Source organism: Melanotaenia boesemani, chromosome 14 (assembly GCF_017639745.1).
Source record: "Melanotaenia boesemani isolate fMelBoe1 chromosome 14, fMelBoe1.pri, whole genome shotgun sequence".
NCBI lineage: Eukaryota > Metazoa > Chordata > Actinopteri > Atheriniformes > Melanotaeniidae > Melanotaenia > Melanotaenia boesemani.
In genome coordinates, this window is record NC_055695.1 from 25,910,360 (window position 1) to 25,931,679 (window position 21,320).

The window sequence follows — 21,320 nt, forward strand, 5'->3', positions numbered from 1 at the left end:
TAAAATTGAAAAAATGAATATAAACCTGCACTGAAAAGATTGATGGTTGATTATTTGTATGACAAAATTACAAACTGCATCCAGGGCTTAAAGTATTCCGGCACCGTGCCGGATCTCCGGCTTTTCACTACGATTCAGGAAAAAAAAAGAAAACTGTGGCTATAGTGGTTGAGACTCTGAATTGGCTCTGAATTGTAGAAAATTAATTGAACAATGAACAATGTTAGTCAGAAATTACACATGTTCATCTTCGAAAATAGGCAGAACTTGCTGCTGCATATGTTTTCAGTGTTCAGCAAATAATGACAATATGCCACACTTCGTTTTTCTCCGCCTGTAAGCGTGAACGTTATCTCTGAGTGGTCTTAAACGCAGCATCCAAGCCGATGGTTGTTTCACCGAAATCAGAAAAAAAAAAAAGGAGAGTAAATTCATGAAGCCAGGGAAAGACGTCCTAATTGTCAACGGCATTAGAACCAAATGGCGCTGGGCATGGATAGAAGAAGGGGTGCAGACGACAAGCTTTTTGGGAGCTGGTGCCAGAAACTAAGAAAGCCAGGTAGGCCTACTTGTTTCTGTGTTGAGCTCGAAGAAGCTGGTGTATGCAACTAGTGGCAAAAAAGTTCTATGACGCCACGAAGGAGACCCCTGCAGCAGTTCGCGCTGTCCAACATACAAGTTGTTTGCCACAGCTGACGTAGCTGCCCCGGTGACTGATCCATGTTAAAAAGGAGAGGAGAGGAGTCAAAGCCCAACCAGAAAAGAGAGAAGAAATAGAAAAGGAAAAAAAACGTATCAACGAGCTGTGGTGATTGCTCTGGAGGCTTCAGTTTAGCAGTTCTCAGTTTCTGAAGTAAACTGTATTTATTTTCTCTACTTTTCTTATGCAGTTTAATCATGTCTTGGAGCACTTTAACCTTTTTGTTGCTGTTGTTAATTGTATTAAATTGCATTTGTTTATTTTGTATTTTCTATAACCTAATTTGATATTATTTTGAACAAAAGCGATGGAAATGTTGCAATTTAAAATTAAAATGTTACCTAAAGTTCACTGTTTCTCTGTAACTGTTTATATATAAATTGCCCTTTACTAAATTAAATGATTGCTAAATGAATAATTTAAATCAATTAGTTTCACATGTCCTTATAACATTATTATCTTTACTTTCTAAAATTCACATTTAAACTGTAGGTCATCTTATGCCCTGCCAAGCACAGTGCCAAAAGTTGTTTGCCTATAGTGTGTATGCATCAGATCCACTGCACCTCCACTCCACGGAAAAAAGTTCAGGCTCAGGATTTTTTTTTACTTTAAGCCCTGTGCTTCAAACCTTACAAATAACTGAAAACATCAAAATTCCATAAGAACAAATTAAAGACAAAATTAGCTTAAAACCACCTCCCTTTAAAAATTTATGGTCTTTAATATTTGGATTATATAGTTTAACTATGTTCACCTAAATTCTTTAGAAAGCGATTGAGATGGATCTGCTATTGTAGTGTGCTAGGCATGTACTTCATGCCTCAAGAATATATCACCTGAATAGAGGAATGTTCTGTGAAATATATTACATCTGCCAAGGAGATATGAAATACAGGGTGATGGATCTTTTGCATGGGTCAAATAACAAAATGGACCTATTGCATAAAGGCTTAATCACTAAATGATGGACGGAGTTTTACTATAAAATGTTGATTCATTCCAGTGGCTGCCAGACATGGGCTCCAGAGTTTGGGCAAAGTTGCTGTCAGCCGGCGTATGCCGCCTCCAGCCAACCTGCCCAGCCTGAAGGCAGAGAACAAGGGAAACGACCCCAACGTCAACATTGTCCCCAAAGACGGCAGTGGCTGGGCATCTCGAGCTGAAACAGGGGAAGAGAGGTAAATTGTTAACTAAGGCATAGCTTTTGTAGCCTCCATGTAAATTTATCTTACTCTTAAATGAAGGCAATTGTGATTAATAACATAAAAGAACGGTACATTTTTTTTTTTTAGGATTTGTAGAAGTTTATCATCAAAGTTGTGTTGTTTTGAAACTGTTTTGTTTTGTGGCACAGGCAACAGGAGACTCCTCCACCCCAGAACAAACCACCAGTGCTCCAGTCACAAGAGCATTCTATCGGGGGCAGTCGCTCTTGGGCAAACAGCAAGCAGACACAACTAGATGGTAAACATGCATTAATTTGCTCCCTAAATCTTACATCTACTTAATCATAGCTTACTTATAAAGTCCCTGCCATTCTTTGCATTTATGATAGAAACCTTAAAGAATATAAATTGTTTTCTCCACTTCAGTGTGATGTTCAACTTAAAGGTATTCATTAACTTTTCCGAGCCTTGTGTCCATGTCAATCTTTTGTATACATTCTGTGTTCGGTTTACTGCACTCAGTCGTTGTATTCTGTATGGAATGCAGACCATGTGAACTCTGCTAATGTTGGAGTGAAAGTACTGTTATATATCCAGTGGGGCTTAGACCCTTGAATGCCTTTTTTTTGTAAGTCATTGTGTTGTGTTCAACTATGTGATATCAAAGCATTTATAATGCTGTTTGTATTGTAAAGGAACTCCTCGTGTGAGCAGCCATTTTCACCAGGAGTTTCCCAGCTTGCAGGCAGCTGGTGAATCGGAAAAGGGGGATGGTCAAGAGGAAGAGCCTTATGGACCCGGCCCTAGTCTTAGACCTCAAAGTAAGGCCACACTCATACACATAGACATCAGGTGCTTTCAGACCGAACAGTTTCTAAGAACTATGAATGTTTTTCTGTCTGAAAGCGGTTACAGTTGTCTTGCTGCCATCTGAGAAGAAATGAATCTTAATATTTCTCTTCCCTCTGCCCATAAGATGTTGGCAGTTGGCGTGAGGGCGGAGGCAGGAATCTGAACACTGCATCCAGCCCCTCTGAGATGGACAACAGGACTCAGGAGGAGGGTAGTACGAGCCTTGGTACCTCCACACCACCTGAGGAAGCTGATGATCCTGGTCGAATTGCAGCCACTGAAGGTCAAAGGGAGAAGAGGGATGGCAGGGAGAGGTTGGCCCCATCCGGCCCTCCTCAGCCTAAACTCAATGGGGGGCAGCAGCCTCCTGCAGGGGTACCAACTCACTTTGACCCTGCTTTCAGAAGCATGATGCCACCATATGTAAGTCAGTGTGATATTCGGAACTAAAATGAAGATAAAGTTGTAAAATCTATCAGTTTTGTTTGTCTTTGCTGTGTTCTGCATAATGGTTGCTTTCTTTGTAGATGTTCCATGCCTATCCTCAAATGTCGTTTGCCCCAGGGCAAGGGAACTTCAGATACCCTGTACCACAAGACGGGGCAAAGTGAGTTTCATGAATATGTCTCATGTACTCCAGTTGAAGCAAAACAACATGCATTTTTTTATTATTGTGCCAGCAATTTAGCCTGGATTTTTACTTTAAAATTAAAAAAGCACCCATTTTAAAGTTGATTTAATATATATATATATATATATATATATATACTGCAACATACTGATGATAAAATTTTATATATAATCCCTCAACAAGTTTTAAATGTCAAATAATAAAGTCTTAATTAGTCTGTCTTTATTGGGCCATCAGGGGTCCTCGTTCGACTCGACCCCAGCAGCCACCCCCTCAGGCCTGGCTCCAAGACCCTGACAGACCCTCCATCATTAGTGCAACAGAGCTTAAGGAACTGGACAACTTGGACACTGATGCTGATGAGGGCTGGGCAGGTCAGTAGTTTTACATTATCTACAAATTGTAATATTTGACTGGTTGTTTTAAAGTTAATTTAAAATGTAATCATGTTAATCATGTCCATTGTGCAATTCAGGAGCTCAGATGGAGGTGGATTACACTGAGAAATTAAACTTCAGTGATGATGAGGAGAACCAAGCTGCTAAAGAGAAAGGAGAAAACTGGTGAGTATTTTGACCTTCAACAGTTATAGTATTTCTCGTTTTATTTTTTACTTGGGCTACAGAAGTGTTTTTTTATGTTTACCTGCAACCCTAATTGTGCCCCCTGCCCCCCAAGAAAGAAGAGAAAGATCATATATTTGTAACAGGACATAAAATATGCGACAAATGCTGAAAGTGTACCTTTTATGATTTCATGGAAAATATTCACTTTAAATGTTTAATTGCAGAAACACGTGTCATAATTTCGGACAGAGCCCTTTCCCTTTTTTTTTAACAATAGTGTATAAATGTGTGGGAACTGAGGAAACTAGTTTCTAGATCTTTGGGAGCTGTCCTTAACAGAGACGTCTCCAGATTCTGAGTATTTGATTTAAGGTAGTGTTAGATGGGTTTAAATCTCAGCTGGGGCATTTCCGTGTGGAGTTCACAAGCTGCTCTTGTACACGTATGGGATTTCTATTCTGGCTACTGCTCATATTATCCAAAAAAAGGGTAAGTTTTGTCACTATAGCTTGGTGAAGACTGGGTTAGGTTCCAGCCTTCCCATTACCCCGAATAGGATAAAGTAGATATAGAAAATGAATGTAATGTAGATGATGTAATTTGAAAAAAAATCTAATGTTGCTCCACAAATTGTAGACAAAAGTTTTTTGAAAATTGCCAATTTCTTTCAACAGATCATTTAATTTTTAGTTTCACCTACTTTTCCACTCTTTTGTTGACCTGTAGCAACTTTTTGAGAAGTTGCTGCCTCATGTTTTTCATGAGCTCGTTCTGATTTTTGCTAAACAGAATCCAGTGGACATAGTTTGTTGTTTTTATGGCTATATTGGGCACTCTGAGGCTAGATCTGTTGGGACACTGATAATTGATGGAATTTTATTTTTGGTTTAACTCAAATATATTTTCAGGGAATGGATGGGCAAAGTTGAGCGAATGAGATCTCGTACATCAGACAGTCAGGAGGGCTGGAAAGAGGGATCTGAGGAACGTGGGGGCAGTAAAACCTCCTGGGCTGACAGTGTGGATCACAGAGCACCATCACCTGGCAGTGTGGGGCAGTACAATAAATCTGCAACTCCACAAGACTACCAGGTAAAACATTTTTTACACAAGTGTACCACTTAGCTGGTGCTATTTTAAATGCATATTAAAGTCAGTCTGTATTATCTGTTTCCAGAGTGGCAGTCGTCCTGCAGGCAGCAGTGCTCTTCGTGGGAGTAAACCGCAGGGTACTGGAGCACCTGGTGCTGACGAGGACTCTGACGCATGGCGACAGAAGCGAAAGAAGCAATCAGACGTTTCTGAAGCTGTAGAGCGAGCAAGACGGAGGAGAGAAGAAGAGGAACGGCGGATGGAGGAACAACGACTTGCTGCATGTGCTGAAAAACTCAAACGTCTCAATGAAAAACACCGGCAGGCAAATGAGGGCAAACCTGCTTCTGCTCAGACCACTACTGAAGAAGCAGGAGCTGCTGGGGAGGAAGCCTTAACGGCTTCAGCCCCTGCTCCTGCATCCAGTCCTGTACCTTCAATCCCAGTTTCTCAGTCACAGGTCCCAAACTTGCAAGCTCCTCTGTCTGAGAGGGTTGATCGAGACAGGGATAGGTTGGAGCTAGAAAGAGTGAGAGTAGAACAAAGTGATGATGATGAGACTCAGTTGCCTCGTCAGCCCAGCCCCCCTGCTCAGAGACCTGTAAGTGTACCACCAGAACCCCAGAGCGAAGGAAAGACCTCCTTGGCTGAAGTTGGGCCTCTGATGGAGGAGAAACAGACAGAAAGGACAACACCAGTACCGATTCGTGACTATTTTAACATAGACGACAACAGAGGTAAGCCATCTGTAGAAAATTTAGAGGTACATGATCTTACTGCTTCTTGGTTATGAATGTGGATATTTTTCCCCAGCTGATGAGCCCCATTTGCCTCTGTCACACATGGAAACCCCTGGTGGAGAAGAAGTTCCCATTGCACCTCCACAACTGGAAGGAGAGGCTGCAGCTGCCATGCGTCCCTCTCTCATCTCAGGCTATTCCAAACAGTTTCAGAAGTCTTTGCCACCACGTTTCCTCAGACAACAGGTAAGATTGTTTACATCCGGCAGCTTGAGTTCCTTAACACTGTTGTTACACGCTGAATCTGTGATAACAAAGGGATCGGATATGCCAAGATTATGTAGTTTCTAAATTGCCAACTGAAAGGCAACTTTAGAGGAATATGACATTTGAAGTCCATGTCCAGGAAATGTCTGTGTGTGGTGGGTGTTAAAGCTCTAACTTCAGCCTCAGCCCACTTCTTGTGAAGCTCCCCCAGATTTATGAATGGCCTTTTCCTGACGAGACTCTCCAGGCTACAGTTATCCCTGTTGATTGTTCCACCTTTTTCTTTCACACTTTTCCCTTCCACTTAACTTTTTATTGATATGCTTTAATGCAGCACTTTGAGAGCAACCAACCTCTTGAGCAATTTTCTTTTGAGGCTTTCCCTCCATGTGGAGGGTGTCATTGCTGGTTTTCTGCATAGCTCTGAGGTCAGCAACCTTCCCCATGATTGTGAATTCTACTGAAATAGACTGAGAGACCATTTAAATGCTCAGGAGTCAGGAGTGTTTTGGATAATTAGCTGATTAGAGTGTGGCACTAAAGCCTGGGACACACAACTATTTTTTTAATCTTATGAGATTTTTCATGAGACCTCACATGTGAAGATAAAAAAAAAATCCATTTTGATCGTACTGTGTGTGGTGTGCTCCGAAAATGTAATCACAGAACAACACACACATAAAGATGCTGTCCCGCAACTCAGCTACAATCTAGTCCTCTGAACCAGACAAACGTCGAAACAAAGAAGAAACATAGCAACAATCAGAAAACACAACATGCAGCATGGATCTTGGGACTATTGTTAACAGACAAATACAGAAATGAAAAAAATGAGACTGGAGACGGCATGAACACAGACTTTATTTACTTCCTTCTTCCCCAGCCAGCTCGCTCTCTGATTGGCTACATTCTGTGCCACGTCACCATCCACGCAGTCAGCTTGCACGAGTCGTCGGCGTACCTCAGAAATCGGCACTGAAATATTGAACAGGTTTAATATTCCCCATTGACGTCTATGACCCATTTCGGAGCAGATTATCCAGACAAATCGGCTCGTAACACACCACAGACCAAGTGATAATTGGACAGGGAAATCTCACAATCTGGCGTTTGCTGTCCGAGGTCGGGATAAGGCAAAATCGGGACAAAAACTGCCCAAAAATCGTTAGATATGTACAGGCCTTAGAGGCTCTAACATTGAACCTTTTCACATTGTTCTTATTTTTTGGGGATGTTAATTATGGATTTTCATAAGCTGCAAGACATAATCATCAAAATTATAACAAATAAATGTTTGAAATATCACTTTGCTTATAATGAGTCTATATAATATCGTAATTTACCTATTTAAGTTGAAAGTTTTGCATGATATTCTAATTTTGTTTCACCCGCAGTACTTAAGATTTTTTTTCTTTGTCTGTATAGGAGCAGATGAAGCAGCAACAGTGGCAGCAGCAGCAGCAAAGTGGAGGCTCTGTGTCTCCATCGGGTGGTAGCAGTGTCCCAGCCACCCAACAGCAACAACACCGCTCCATGTATCAACCCATGGGTCCTCACCACCAGCACTTAGCTTCCATGGGGTTTGACCCCCGCTGGCTCATGATGCAGTCCTACATGGACCCCCGCATGATGTCAGGCCGGCCCCCTATGGACATGCCAGCTAACATCCACCCTGGTAAGGGAATTTGGAGAATAGACATTAGGACAGAACAATTAATAGGTTTTAAAAGTAAATCACAATATAAGGCATTGCGATTAGCAAAGAACAGGATTTATTTACATTACACAGCGCCTAATCCAGGTTACAAACCTGCAGCATCCACGTTGTACGAATCTACTTGCTTCAAATGTATTTCCTGTTGTACGATAGTTGAGTCCTCTTTTTGAGTTAAAATGGAAAAATGCACCTGGCCGTGATTCGGCTCTATCTGAGCCTCAAATGTTTGCATCAGATTTGCTTTGAGTTTTATTCCCCACACTCGCTTATTATTATCCACTCTCTCAGTCTGTGAGAAGGACAGGAAGCAGCCGCAGTGCAGACAGCCCAGAAAGGACAGAGTAACCACGGCCCGTAGTTCAAAGGATTTAATCCAGATGAAAGTTTTCAGATTGGATCCACAGTCTTGAAAATGGGATGTTCATAACAATAAAAGGATTCTGTAATCCAATTAGATCAAGTAATCCAATCTTGAATTTTATCTGAATTAAACATTTAGTTTGTGTTGTTCAAAACTTTTGGGTAGGATTGGGATACATTTGATCCAAAAATGCTGGATTATTCTGATCCCAGGAGAAGCGTGGATTAAGTGTGGATTCCACAAGCAAAATGTAACAAAACTAACTTAAAACTGGTAAAATAATATATTGTACTATGTAGTGTTCACACACATTCTGTTTTAATTTGCAATTGGTTTGTGCAGCCACAAAGACAAATTGTATACATATATATTAAATATGGGCTACAGATTTAAATTAAACATCCTGTGACAGCTGCACTCAGCTGTAAACGTCTTCGAACCTGTTGAACTTTTTTTGTATGAGGTTTTAAAAAGCAGAATTTCTGTCTGATTTTCAGGTGTTTGAAGCTTCATATTGTCCAATATGCGTTATCTGCTGGTTGGAGTGTGTGCACCTGCTCATGCACGCATGTGTGTGGCATTAGGGTGAAACTGTTGTGTACAGTGCTTAAATTATGTAGAGATAAATGAGTTGCTGTGGTGTAAATAAGATTAATAACACCAGACTGTTTAGTTTTTACTATTAGAACAAAGTATTAACCTGTTCTAGAGAAAATGTACCCTTTAGACTTCAGTGTTTTGGCCACAGGTTGCATCTTGCAGTTGGTAAGTGAAGCCATTCATTTACGTCCTTGTTAAAATATATTGCAGTTCATATTTTGACGTGATAATCCTCCACCTCCATATAGAAAATAAACTTCTGCATGAACACCAAGCAGAAACTGGAATTTAAAAGATTAAATCACAATGTTATAATTGTTATGTTATAATTACCATGCAATGTTGGTCAGAAAAAATCACTATTAGGTCTTTTTTTTTCCCCATATTGTTTAGGCCTAGTAGACACTGTGTCTAAATGACTATGGTTGTGATTTATACCGAGTGCTACAGAATAACCTGTTCAGATTTGCTCTGTTTTTTTTTTTTCAACATTTCAGGGAGAATGCCTCCAAAGCAGATTGTGCGCAGAGAACCAGGTGACAACTCCAGCTCTAGCTCAGATTCATTCGATCATTTGACCCGACCTATGCGTGACCATGGTCTACCACCAGACTCTCGGATGGTGTGGGGATCAGACCCTTACCCACAGTCGGAGCCCTTACCAGCTGTAACTCCTCCAAAGGGACGAGATGATAGCAAGGAGCAAAGGTAAAGAAAAGACAAAAAAAAAAACCATAGCAATATGACAATAACTTTTATACTTTGAATATAATTACAATTCTTTCTTTACAGGATGGACTCTAGTTTGGATTTGGACAGGGGTCTTCCAGCTATCTATACTCAGGACCATAGTGCATTGGACTCTCGTAAAAATAACTTCTTCCGGGACCCTTCAGAGTCCTTGTCAGCCTTTGCACAGGGCCCAGAGGATGTACCAGGGCCTCTAGATAGGGTCCCTGTAAGCTCAGCCTTTGATTCTGAGGAGCCAGGTTTACCTAGTGGGGAGGAAGTAGAAGCCCTTGGTCAAGCCATGCTCCAGAGAAGTGTCTCACAGGGTTCCAGCCACTCCCTAAAATTGGATGAGCCCAGGTTTGATGGGCTACCGCTGGCAACAAAATCACTAGAGCTACAGGACACGGGTGAACGGTCTGACGACAAGCCCCAGAATGAACTCTACTCCCAGGCTGCTGTAACAAGTAACAGAGCTACACCTCCTTCAGATGGATTACACAAACAGGAGAAGCTGCCTCTGCCAGCCTCCAGCAAGCAGAAAGCTGAGCTGCGCTGGGGTGGGAGATCAGGACCTGGACGCAGAGAAGGGCCAGGGGGAGAGAGACCGGTCCGCAGGTCGGGACCAATAAAGAAACCCGTCCTGAGGGACATGAAAGAAGAGAGAGAGCAAAGAGAAGAGAGAGAGAAACGTCATGAGAGAGGAGAACGTGGAGACCGCCCCAAAAAAGATCAGTCATCCAAAGCTCCTTCTGCAGCTGCAGCTGTGTCTGAAGGCTCTAGACCTCAGGGTGAGGGGAAGAGAGAAACTACAGAAGCAGAGGAAACACCAGCTGCTCATCAGAGGGCCAGAGACTCTCAGCCTTCTTCAGGGGTGCCCACCTCTTCCTCCCAGGAGGAGAAAGCAGACAAAGCACCCAATAACGAGAAGCATCCAGAACCAAAACTGCCCTCTCGAAAAGAGTCCAATCTTCCTCCACGTGTTTACAGACGAGAGGAGAGGGAGCGGGATAGGGAGCGGGATAGGGAGCGGGATAGGGAACGGGATAGGGAAAGGGATAGGGAGAAGGAACTGGACAAAGACAGAGAGAGAGAGTGGCCCATTGACTCAAGTTTTAAAGGACGTGGTCGAGGGGAGTATTATTCCAGAGGACGGAGCTATCGAGGAACTTACAGCGGCCGAGGCAGGGGCAGCCGTGGTAGAAGCCGTGCAGAATACCCTTACCGAGAGCCCCGATTACGCTCCGATTTACCCTCTGTTGGACATGCTGCTGCTTTTCGCAACAGAGAGGAAAGCGAGACACGCAGCGAGAGCTCGGACTTTGAAGTCATACCAAAACGCAGACGACGCCGTGGCTCCGACACTGACTCTGAAAGTGAAGGTGGGAGGGAGTCTGCCAGTGATACTGGACCCTCTGACCGTGAGCCTAGCACAAAACCTTGCCGTCCACTTAGAAGAGAGCTCCCTGGTGAGGGCCGTTCTGTGCCCCACAAGCCAGGCTTTGGACCACCTCACATGGGTGACAAGGTTGGGCCAAGAGGGGATGATGAAACCCGGCCCAAACCAGGATTTCTTCCAAAGGGAGAACCCTCTCGCAGAGGGAGAGGAGGATTATACAGTAGACGGGGTGGAGCAAGGGAACGTGGAGGCCCTCGCTCAGCCCCTCTTAGACGACCTTCTGCAAGAGATTCCTCCTCTCACTGGCCATCTAAACCAATGGAGACATTCAGGCCTGAGGATGCAGCATCCACAACAAGATATGACAATCCTTCCACAGATCGACGGCCCCCTAAATCAGATGGCAAGAAGTTTGGAGAAGGGGCTCCTCAGAACAGCAGAGAGAGGCCTCGTCGATCCAGACCAGCACGGCCACCAAGGCAGGATAAACCTCCCCGCTTCAGGCGCTTGAAAGAGCGTGAGGCTGCTGTCTTAGCTACTGGAGACACGGCAACAAGTTCCCCTATTTCTTTACCTTCTGTGCCTGTTGCAGCTGCTCATAGTTCAGCACTTGCTCCAGTTTCCCTCTCCCCAACCATGTCTAGAGCTCCAGGAACTCCTCTCTCTGTGCCTACAGAAGTTGCAACAGCTGTACCTGCAACGGATCAACCCTCTCATTTAGAAACCTCCTTGACTGAAACCAGTAGTCCCACCATCACTGCAGTGGGTACCAAGTCCCCTGACTTGTCAAACCAGAACTCCTCAGATCAAGCCAATGAGGAGTGGGAAACTGCTTCTGAGAGCAGTGATTTCAATGAAAGGAGAGAAAGGGAGGAGAGGAAGGGAGCGCTGGAAGCTGCTAATGAAGCAGCCACAGCCTTCACCCCAGCACCTGCACCCCCTCAAGGCACTTTGACACCTAACAGAAGCCCACCCGATGGAGGTATAACTTCAAAACGTGAAGGATCTCAAGCAGCCAAGAGGAGTTTCTCAAGTCAGAGACCTACAGAGAGACAGAATCGTAGAGGCAACAGTGGAGCGAAACCAGGCCGGAGCTACACAGGGGGCAAGGGAGAGAGGAGAGGAGGAGCCAAAGCAAGTCGCAAAGGGTGAGTTTTAAACAATCTGCCTTTTGTCTGCTGCTGGTCTTTGTGTACACACAATAAAATCTTCTCATTGATAGTGTCTGTTAGGACAACATTGTAGGTTCATTACCAGACAGTGCCTCTTATCTAGTTTATCTAAAAGTTGGATGAGGAATATACCCAAATTAGTCCATTATCGCTTGCAAATGTGTAAAAGGTAATTTACCTGAAAGAAAAATGACTGCTTTCCCAGACTTTCTTAAGCCAATTTTATTAATTAAAATGTGTAACAGTCTTTCTCAAAACAATGAAGCTGAATATATTTGTTAATCCGTTTAACAGCCCTGCAGGCCAGCAGAACTCTGAAGCAACAGCACAGGGAACTGGTGGAGCAACCCAGAGACCCACAAAGGATCAGCCTGCCCGTCGAAAAGATGAAGCCAAACAGGCCACCAAGAAGCCCAAGGAGAACGCTCTTTCTCAGTTTGATCTCAACAATTATGCAAGTTAGTAGATGCATATATACTGCAGACACTTGTCACGTAACCGTTAGCAAGGATGCTACATCTTGCTCTAGCTGATCAGATTGTAAATTTTGTGTTACTGTAGGTGTTGTGATTATTGATGACCATCCAGAAGTAACGACTACAGAGGACCCGCAGTCCAGTGCCAACGATGATGGCTTTACAGAAGTCGTTTCCCGCAAGCAACAAAAGCGCTTGCAAGATGAAGAGAAACGGAAAAAAGAAGAGCAGAATACTCAGGTTGGGGATAATTCAGTCATTTTGCCAGTTTGTCATTTTTAAAAACGCAATAAATAACAATGTGTGAAACTTAATCCCACAGCTGTAATTAAATAATGATGTTGAATTTTTTTCTACAGAACTGGGGTAAAAAGGGTTCTGGTGAGAAGAGCAGAGGGAGTGGAGGAAAACTCCCACCAAGATTTGCCAAAAAACAGTCATCGCAGCAGCAGCAGCAACAACAGGCCTCACAGTCTCAGCCTCCTGTAGCTTCAGCCCCCAGTGCTCAACAGCAACCTCCTGTTTCTGCAGCCCAGCATACTCACCTTGCTCCCTCCCAGCCTCCTGCGTCTCCTCAAACTCTGGAAGGAACAGTGGCTCCTCTAAACTCCATTCCCCCTGCTACTGTGGACTTTACCTCAAAGAGCCTACCCTCTGCACCTACGCAGACACACAGTAGTCTAGGTACAGAACTATGGGAGAACAAGGTAGCAGGCTCCACTGTCCTTCCTGATGTCAAAAAGCGTGAGTAGCACAGTTTATTCTTGTTTTTAAATTGTCTGACTTATCTGCGAGCTCTGTCTAAAGTGTAATTGGTTTATTCCAGTCGGTCCCATCAGCCCTCCTCAGCCACCTTCTGTGAGTGCTTGGAACAAACCTCTAACCTCCTTTACTGGCACTGTCACCTCTGAGGTAGATTAAAAAAGCTTGTTGCAGATCTTTGTGGCTATTTTGTCCATCTCTGTAGATAAACCATAAATAAACTTTTTTAAATATATTTATTTATTTTAGAGTGTTAAGGCTGGAGCTGAGGGTAGTGTCGAGTTGGGAATAGACAGTATTCAGTTTGGAGCGCCATCCTCAGCAGGCAGCACTGACAGCGATGGAGGCCTTGTGTTGCTGGAAAGTGGCTCTGAAAACAAACTACCTGCTCCCAAAGAACAGAGACAGAAACAACCTCGAGCTGGTCCAATCAAAACACCCAAGGTACAATTTGACGGAGATCAAATGGTGCCAGTAAACAGCATTGATTATAATTAATAGTCCAGTGACAACATTTTATCTTTCCTCTCAAGCTTCCAGAAATGGAACCAGTGGAACCCAAGGAGTACAAGCCAGGTCCAATTGGTAAAGAACGCTCGCTAAAAAACCGCAAGGCCAAAGATGCACGAGGAGCAGAGGCTGAAGGGATGGAAGGAGGAGTACCTGGAGGAAGTGTCAGCAGAGCCACAGACTCCAGCCCTCCCACAACTGACACCACAGTACCAGAACTTGGAGGGGACATAGAAGGCATGATCACAGTCCCCTCAGCAGGGTACAACAGTAATTCTAAGGTATACTATACCATCATGCCTCAGCAAAACTTTGTATTTTTAATCATACTTGACATACTGACCTTACATTGTACATTGCTTAAGTATTAATGGAACAGTCTAACATTTTAATATGTTGTTGCTCTTTTTCTCTCAGGAGTCTGTCACTGATTACACCACTCCCTCATCATCTCTGGCTGACAGTGTTCCTACAGGAGGCAACAAAATGGAAGAGAGTTTAGTGGCCAATGTGAGTACACCTCCTTCCTCTCGTGCAAAATACCATATGTCTTTTCTAATGTGAAAACAAGTTAAAATGAATTATTTTAAAACGTTCTGTGGGTTGTTTCCAAGGTGGCACTACCACATTCGCTGCCCCTTCCACGCAGAGAGACCCTGCAGCAGAGCTCCAGCCTCAGCACAGTCTCTCCTGCTACTGTTGATCTAACACTAAAGGTAAATGGATGTACTGATCAATCAAAGTCTTGCTATCTTTCTAGTGAAAAGTCATCAGTAACTGTTTTCTTTCAATTACATCCTCAGATGGAGTCTGCTCGCAAAGCCTGGGAGAACTCTCCGAGTCTGGAGAAGAATTCGCCAGTCACTTCCTCTTCGTCCCCCATCACCTCCTGCGCTTCGTCATATTCCTCTTTCTCCTCAACCTCCATGCCCCAGATCCCTGTGGCTTCTGTAACCCCCAGCACTTCGCTGTCGGGTAACTTCACAAATATTGTGTTTGTTCTTTTTAATCATACTATATATGAATCACCTCATTACCTATGGTCATTTCCATCCAGCAGGTTCTGGTACCTATACAACATCATCCCTCACCACCAAGACCACTTCAGCCTCTGACCCCCCTAATATCTGCAAGGTAAAGCCACAGCAGCTACAAGGTGGAAGCCTGTCTGCCTCCACCAGTAGCAGTAGCAGCAACAGCTTCTCACAGCTCAGCTGTGTGCCTCCCCTCCTGCCCCAGCAGCAGCAAACCCCACAGGTGTACGTCTCCCAGTCTGCAGCAGGTAAGAAAACATGTGATGCCAGTTCATCGTAACTCATGTTGTTGCCACAGAAGTCCTTATCAAGTGGAAACTTAACAAAAAACGTTTTAGCTTTTTAATAGTATTTAAACTATCTTTAGGTTCTGCAGCTCAGATTCCAGCTTTCTATATGGACACTAGCCACCTCTTCAGTACTCCCCACCCTCGTTTGGCTCCTCCATCGCTGGCACAGCAGCAAGGCTTCCAGCCTGGCCTCTCACAGGTAAGATGTGGTTTTAAAACACCAAAGAAATTTATACTGTTAGATATTAAACAATCTGTTCTCTCATCGTATAGCCAACAGCAGTGCAGCAGATTCCCATTCCTATCTATGCCCCACTGCAAGGCCAGCCTCAGCACCAACACACACACCAGGCTCAGCTTGGACTCAGCACTGGTCCACCGGTCTCACAACCACAGGACCTGTTCAGTTCATCACTTCAGCCTTATCGGTAATGCACAAGCTCTCCTTCAGTTTTCTTCTCCAAAATAACTTAACACAGATTTCGCAACATCCCAATTTTGAGAGATGATAGCATCTGATTTTTTTGTATCTGTCCTTCATCAGGTCTCAGCAGGCGTTTATGCAAAGCAACTTGTCACAGCCGTCCATGATGCTGTCAGGACCATCCCTGCACAGCTATCCTGGCGTTCAGGCCCCTGAGCTGGGCAAGCCTCAGTCCAATCTGGCTTATCAGCAACCCTCCTCCACCCAACACATTCCCATTCTGTTTGAGCCCCAGCTCAACCAGCCCTCGGGCATGGGAGGGTCCCAGCTTATCGATACACACATGCTGCAGGTAACCAAACTACTTCCAGGAAATGTATTATTTTTGATTGGTGATTCATGTTATCTGCATTTCATTCATGTTGTATAAGCAGACATTCCATATGACACATTTGTGTGTTTTGTTCAGGCTCGACAGGGGATGAATCAGCATTCTAACATGTACTCTGGGCAGGTACAACAGCATGGTCAGAGTAGCTACTATAGCAACACTCAGTCTCCCAGTTCAGCAATGCAACAGGTAACATGCATGCAAACAGAAAATGTAACATTTATGTGGAGCTGAAGCTGCAGAGTTTTATGCCAATTAAATAAATTTCTTAATTTCTCTCTAGGTCACTGTCCCTCTGCCGGGTTCTCAGTTGTCCCTGCCAAACTTTGGCTCAGGTGGAGGCCAACCTCTCTTGGCGCTGCCTCCTACTCCTCCCCAAGCTCAGCCCCCGAACATTAACCGGCAGCCTCCAGTTTCTCAGCCGTACCGAGGCATCATGGGCCCCAATCACAACATGATGCAGCCTCCAACTAGCAAAGTACTTTTATGTTTGTGTGTGTTTGTGTGGCCGTAAACCATGTTTTTATTTTACTGCAGTTTATCAGCTGTTTGGTGACCTGTTACAGATGGACATGGATCTGAAACTGTTTGGCAGTGGGATGGATGTGAAGCCTGGAACGCCTCCTGTCAGCGCCAGGAGTACAACACCCACCTCCAGTCATTACAGGTAAAGTGTCAATAATAATTTGTTCACCACCGGTACCATAATAAAACAACGTGGTTATGCCTTTGCAGGGCAAGGTACAGTCGTATAGGGCAGAAAAACAGGGATGGCTAATAACAAAACCAGGATGGCATGAAAACACAAACTGCTACAGTAGCTTTGTACTACATCAAACCGAGGACACTTTTCATTCAATGTTACTATTTTCTGAAATAACTTGTGGTGTTGCCATTTATTTTACCATGCTTGTTGTTGAAGAATGGATTTTGTACGTGCCAAAGCACAAGCTGCTGAGGAAAATAATCCACAAGTCTTCAGTGGTTTTGAGTCTGAGGTAAAGGTGCTACAAATTTGTGATTTGTTCAGGAATAAAATTAACTTACTGTAGTTCTGACCAATGAGCATATGATTAAACTGTAGTCTTAATTAAATTAGCCACGTAATGTGCTCAACTTGGAGCCATTTTCACACACAAACACTGGAAATGTTCAATGCAAAAGTGATAGCGTGAAACAGAACCACTATGTTTTTTGCCTGAATCAGGTTATAAATATAAGCTGGAGTAGTAAATAATTAAAGCTATTACACACAACGATTTTTTTATTATGAGATTTTTTTTATCTGGTCGAGACCTCACACGTGAATATAAAAAAAAAAAAATCAGTTTTGATCCTATTGTGTGTGTGGTGTGCTCCGAAAATGTAATCACAGAACAACACACACAATGATGCTGTCCAGGAACTCATCTACAATCTAGTTCTGCAAGCCGGACAAATGCTGAAACATAGAAGAAGAACTATAGCAACAACCGGCAAAAAACGAAGAAGAAATATAGTAACAATCAGAAAACACCCAGCATGGAAGGGGATATATATAGGACAAGGGAATGACGCTGGTCTTGGGACTACTGTTAACAGAAAAGGCCAGAACTGAAAGAGATAACAGACTGGAGATGGCATGAACGCAGACTTTATTTACTTCCTTGTCCCCCAGCCAGCTCGCTCTCTGATTGGCTACATTATTTAGTAGCCAGTCAGAATGCACGAGTCGTCAGCGTTCCTCAGAAATCGGCTCTGAAATTTTGGAACATGTTCAATGTTCCCCATTGTCAGCTGCAACCAGTTTCGGAGCGGATTACTGGGACAAATCTGCTCGTAACACACCTCAGACCAAATGATAATTGGACAGGGAAATCTCACGATGAACGGGCGTTTGCCGTCTGAGGTCGGGAAAAGGCAAAATGTGGACATAAACAGCCCAAAAATTGTGTGTGCCAGACCTAAGAAAAATATGCTCTCCTCTGGCTGAGCAGCTTAGCTGTGATGTCAAGATTCCCCTTGAATTCTCCAAACTTGGAGTGCTCTAAATGCTGCTTACTGCAGATGAGACAATGAGTACTCATGTTTGGACAACCCTATTTGAAAAAAAATTAATTAATTAAAAATATTTTGAAAATTTTTCAGGTTCTTTTTTTTTTTTTTTTTTGTAAGAGCAAACATTCAACTAAAACCATTTGGAACTGGAAGAAACAAACAACGTGGTTCTTTTAACTATTCTTGTTTTGGGTTTGGACACAGTGACAAGTTTTTTCAATTTAATATTTTATTCAGTCTTTATTGATCCATAATGTGTTGCTGAGATTCTGCATGGGATTATGTTTCCCTGTTGTTTGTGTGCAGAGCCAGCTCCACCTCTCCTAGCAGCCAGTCCAGTAAGATGAACAGCATGCTCTACCAGAAGCAGTTTCAGCCCAGCTCTGCTGGCATGAGAATGGCGCAGCATTTTCCTGGGCAGTTCAACCCACAGGTGATACATAACACAATAATCTTGTAATATAATACATTTTGATTCATGTATCATGCGTGACATGACTCATGAAACACACTTGTCCCTGTCAAATAAATAAAATTTGATTGTGATTTTGATTTGATGCAGAAGATATTTATTATGCATAGCAGGAGTCTGAGTAATTGATTTTTATTTCCTTTGTTCCTCTTGATTCAGATTCTGTCTCAGCCCAGCATGGTTTCTCCTCTGGTTCGTCCTCCACATGCTAATTCCTTTGCTGGAGGTGTTCAGCGTTCTCCCATGGGCCCTCCAATTTCACCCAATGTCAGTGGTGGTCTCATGCCTCACCCCCGACCCCAGCACCCACAGCACAGTCAGCACCCTCCCAGAGGGCCCTCTGGTCCCTCACTTGGACCCAGAGGCACGCAGGCAGCACTGAAGGCCGAACAGGACCTAAAGGTGAGTTTCTTGCTCCTGTATTTGCTCATTTTTTACATGTTTCATTAATCTGATCAGTCTAGTCATTATTTATTCACCTAGTGGTTTTATTCAGTGGTTTATTCTAGTCTCTTTCCCCCCCTCCTTCCATCTCAAGGCTAAGCAGCGGGCAGAGGTGCTTCAGTCAACTCATAAATTCTTCTCAGAGCAGCAGCAACAGCTGAAGGCCCCTCAAGTCAGTAAAACTTCACGACTCGATCAAGGAGGAAAAGCTCCACTCGACACGTCTGCCTCAAACCATCAGGCAGGATGCGAGCGTCCAGATACTGACAAGCCTCCTGTATCCACAGCCAAGCCCATTCGGACTGGCCCCATTAAACCACAGGCCATCAAACCAGAAGAAAGCAAGTAAAGGGCTTGCAACCCTCTTTAGATGACACAATGAATGAATATATGGAAGAGAGAATCTACCCCCATTCACTCAGCCACAGCCTCATCATCCCTGGAGGACAGTGAGGGAGGATAAATTGAGTAGAGGTCCACATGGTAGAGGTTACAGACAGTAGGCACTGTCGTGAACAAGCATAATCCTCTTCCGCTTCTTTCCTCCTCTTTCTTGTCCCACTGCAGGTGGGGGTGTTCAAGTTGGATTCTTCCATCATTTTTAAAAGCCGATTCAAATTGCTGCAGAGTTTGTTCCATTAAAGAAAATCTACTGACAGTAGATTCTAAGAGGGTTGGAGAGGAAAAAATGAGATTTGCTGCTGCATTTGCCATTTTTATAGTTCATTTCAGTTTTTTAATTTGTCTGCCCAAATAGTGTCACAAATACTATAGGAGAAACCTGTTTTTGTTAACAAAAGAATGAATCAGATTTTTTTTTTCTTGATGTAATTTAGTGAAGCACATTTTTTTTTTTTTCCAATCTCCCTTCAGAACTAATCCAGAGATTTGTGCACATGCACTTGCTCAATGGTTTGATCCATGTACTGCACGGAGTCATGAAATCAGAAATGTTATCATTTTTGTTTTACAACAAAGGAAATGTGAAAAGCATTTGATTACCTTTAATGATTGATTTATTGATTCGTCTGCCTGAGCCTTTGCTCCTGCCTTCTGCTCTCATCTCCTTGCCTGAGAATTTCAGATGTGTTGGGGTGTGTGTGTGTGTTTGTGTGTGTCGGGTGTGTGCTCGTGAATACAACAGTGAGGGCAAAGCTTTTAGCTCGACTCTCCTGTATATTTAGCCAAAGGTTAAAGCAGACAGAGATGATGTCACAGCCTTCTAGGATTGCTGTTGCCACGGCAGCAGTTTTGAGTGGACTTGCAGGATTGCATGCATGATGTAGGATCACTACTTCGATCTATTCTAAAATCGGAACAAGTGTCGCACACCCACACTGCTTTCACAGCCATCCTTGTGGACATACAAACACAAATATACACACTTCACTGTATAAAGCAAACAGACCTGCTGCTATTGACTGATTTCAGTGCCCTTAGCTAGTGTATACCAGAATAGGGCTGTTGGAGGAAGAGGAGAGAGTTAATTGAAATGGTAGAAAACTTGGAGTGTGAACATTGACAGTCACCATGACAAGGAACAGGATGGAGAACAAAAAAAAAAGATGCCTCAAGTTCCGAAGCATTTAGGCAGAAAGACACTTGCTGTTTTGTCTTTAACTGATGAGAGCAATCAGTTCTGTTTTTGTCTGCCTCCCCTCCACTGGCTGTCCTGCCCACTGTGCTCTCATCTTGGGGTTGTGATGACAAAGGCCCTTCAGAATTGTACAGAAGTATGCACCCGGGGGTCATGAGGGACTCTTCTCACATCTGCCCCAACTGGAGGAAGAGTCTTTCATAGGGAGGATGGAAGAGGGAGTGGGGGAGGGTTTTTTTTTTTTCCCTTTATTTGTTGTACAGGGGTTTCATCGCTGTATTAAAATATGTACGTTCTTATTTACATTCTCTTGGTTTGGTTACAGAAACTAATAAAAATAATATACTGTTGAGATGCTTTTCAGTAAGGTTTGGTTTTTACTCTCACAATCATCCTCTTAGACATCTATTAGTCATTTAACTACTTTGTGGCATTGTTTACATCTGACCACTAGATGTCACTGAAACACAACGGTAACAAATTTTAAACATAAAGTTCAATTAAAGGATTGGTAATGGGGCATCATCAAGAGTAGTGGATTCCATATTGGTGAGCACAAGACATACATTCACAGGTGCAGCCAATTAATGAACCTGGTGTGTCCTGCTCATGCTGGTCACCAGCTTGATCACAAACTGTTGTGAGATGGCATCCTTTTTCAACTAACATTTGTCACAAATCAGCTAATGTGGTTGTGTTGGTCACTCTGGCTCCAACAGCATTCCCAAGCTGATCCTACAGGTATTGGGTTGAGGGCAGGACTGCAGGTCATTCCATCCTCTCCACTCCCAAATTCTGGATGTAGAATAGCTTCTCAGTTATAATATTAAGCTGCTTCCAGGATGTAAAGAGTGAAAATATGGGGGAATAAAAAACAATGACAGAGCC

General features: G+C 43.4%; 1 protein-coding gene across 2 annotated transcripts in view; it reads left to right on the forward strand.

Annotated features, from left to right (window-relative positions):
• prrc2c (proline-rich coiled-coil 2C) overlaps positions 1-20,782 on the forward strand; it is a 31,717-nt gene extending 10,935 nt beyond the window's left edge. The window contains exons 3-34 of one of the 2 annotated variants that reach the window (XM_042005928.1): positions 1,707-1,881; positions 2,058-2,167; positions 2,565-2,690; positions 2,846-3,144; positions 3,249-3,328; positions 3,590-3,726; positions 3,828-3,915; positions 4,827-5,010; positions 5,096-5,747; positions 5,824-5,996; positions 7,443-7,692; positions 9,193-9,403; positions 9,488-11,971; positions 12,290-12,453; positions 12,557-12,711; positions 12,831-13,215; positions 13,298-13,383; positions 13,483-13,677; positions 13,767-14,024; positions 14,161-14,253; positions 14,358-14,459; positions 14,547-14,718; positions 14,801-15,025; positions 15,145-15,266; positions 15,341-15,495; positions 15,612-15,843; positions 15,961-16,071; positions 16,166-16,360; positions 16,449-16,549; positions 18,226-18,352; positions 18,551-18,793; positions 18,930-20,782. In XM_042005928.1, the coding sequence (XP_041861862.1) occupies positions 1,707-1,881; positions 2,058-2,167; positions 2,565-2,690; positions 2,846-3,144; positions 3,249-3,328; positions 3,590-3,726; positions 3,828-3,915; positions 4,827-5,010; positions 5,096-5,747; positions 5,824-5,996; positions 7,443-7,692; positions 9,193-9,403; positions 9,488-11,971; positions 12,290-12,453; positions 12,557-12,711; positions 12,831-13,215; positions 13,298-13,383; positions 13,483-13,677; positions 13,767-14,024; positions 14,161-14,253; positions 14,358-14,459; positions 14,547-14,718; positions 14,801-15,025; positions 15,145-15,266; positions 15,341-15,495; positions 15,612-15,843; positions 15,961-16,071; positions 16,166-16,360; positions 16,449-16,549; positions 18,226-18,352; positions 18,551-18,793; positions 18,930-19,184 (8,345 nt within the window). In that variant the 3' untranslated portion in view covers positions 19,185-20,782. The remainder of the gene's footprint in view (positions 1-1,706; positions 1,882-2,057; positions 2,168-2,564; positions 2,691-2,845; positions 3,145-3,248; positions 3,329-3,589; positions 3,727-3,827; positions 3,916-4,826; positions 5,011-5,095; positions 5,748-5,823; positions 5,997-7,442; positions 7,693-9,192; positions 9,404-9,487; positions 11,972-12,289; positions 12,454-12,556; positions 12,712-12,830; positions 13,216-13,297; positions 13,384-13,482; positions 13,678-13,766; positions 14,025-14,160; positions 14,254-14,357; positions 14,460-14,546; positions 14,719-14,800; positions 15,026-15,144; positions 15,267-15,340; positions 15,496-15,611; positions 15,844-15,960; positions 16,072-16,165; positions 16,361-16,448; positions 16,550-18,225; positions 18,353-18,550; positions 18,794-18,929) is intronic. The other variant, XM_042005929.1, reaches the window with a different exon arrangement.
• Positions 20,783-21,320: the final 538 nt, after the last annotated feature.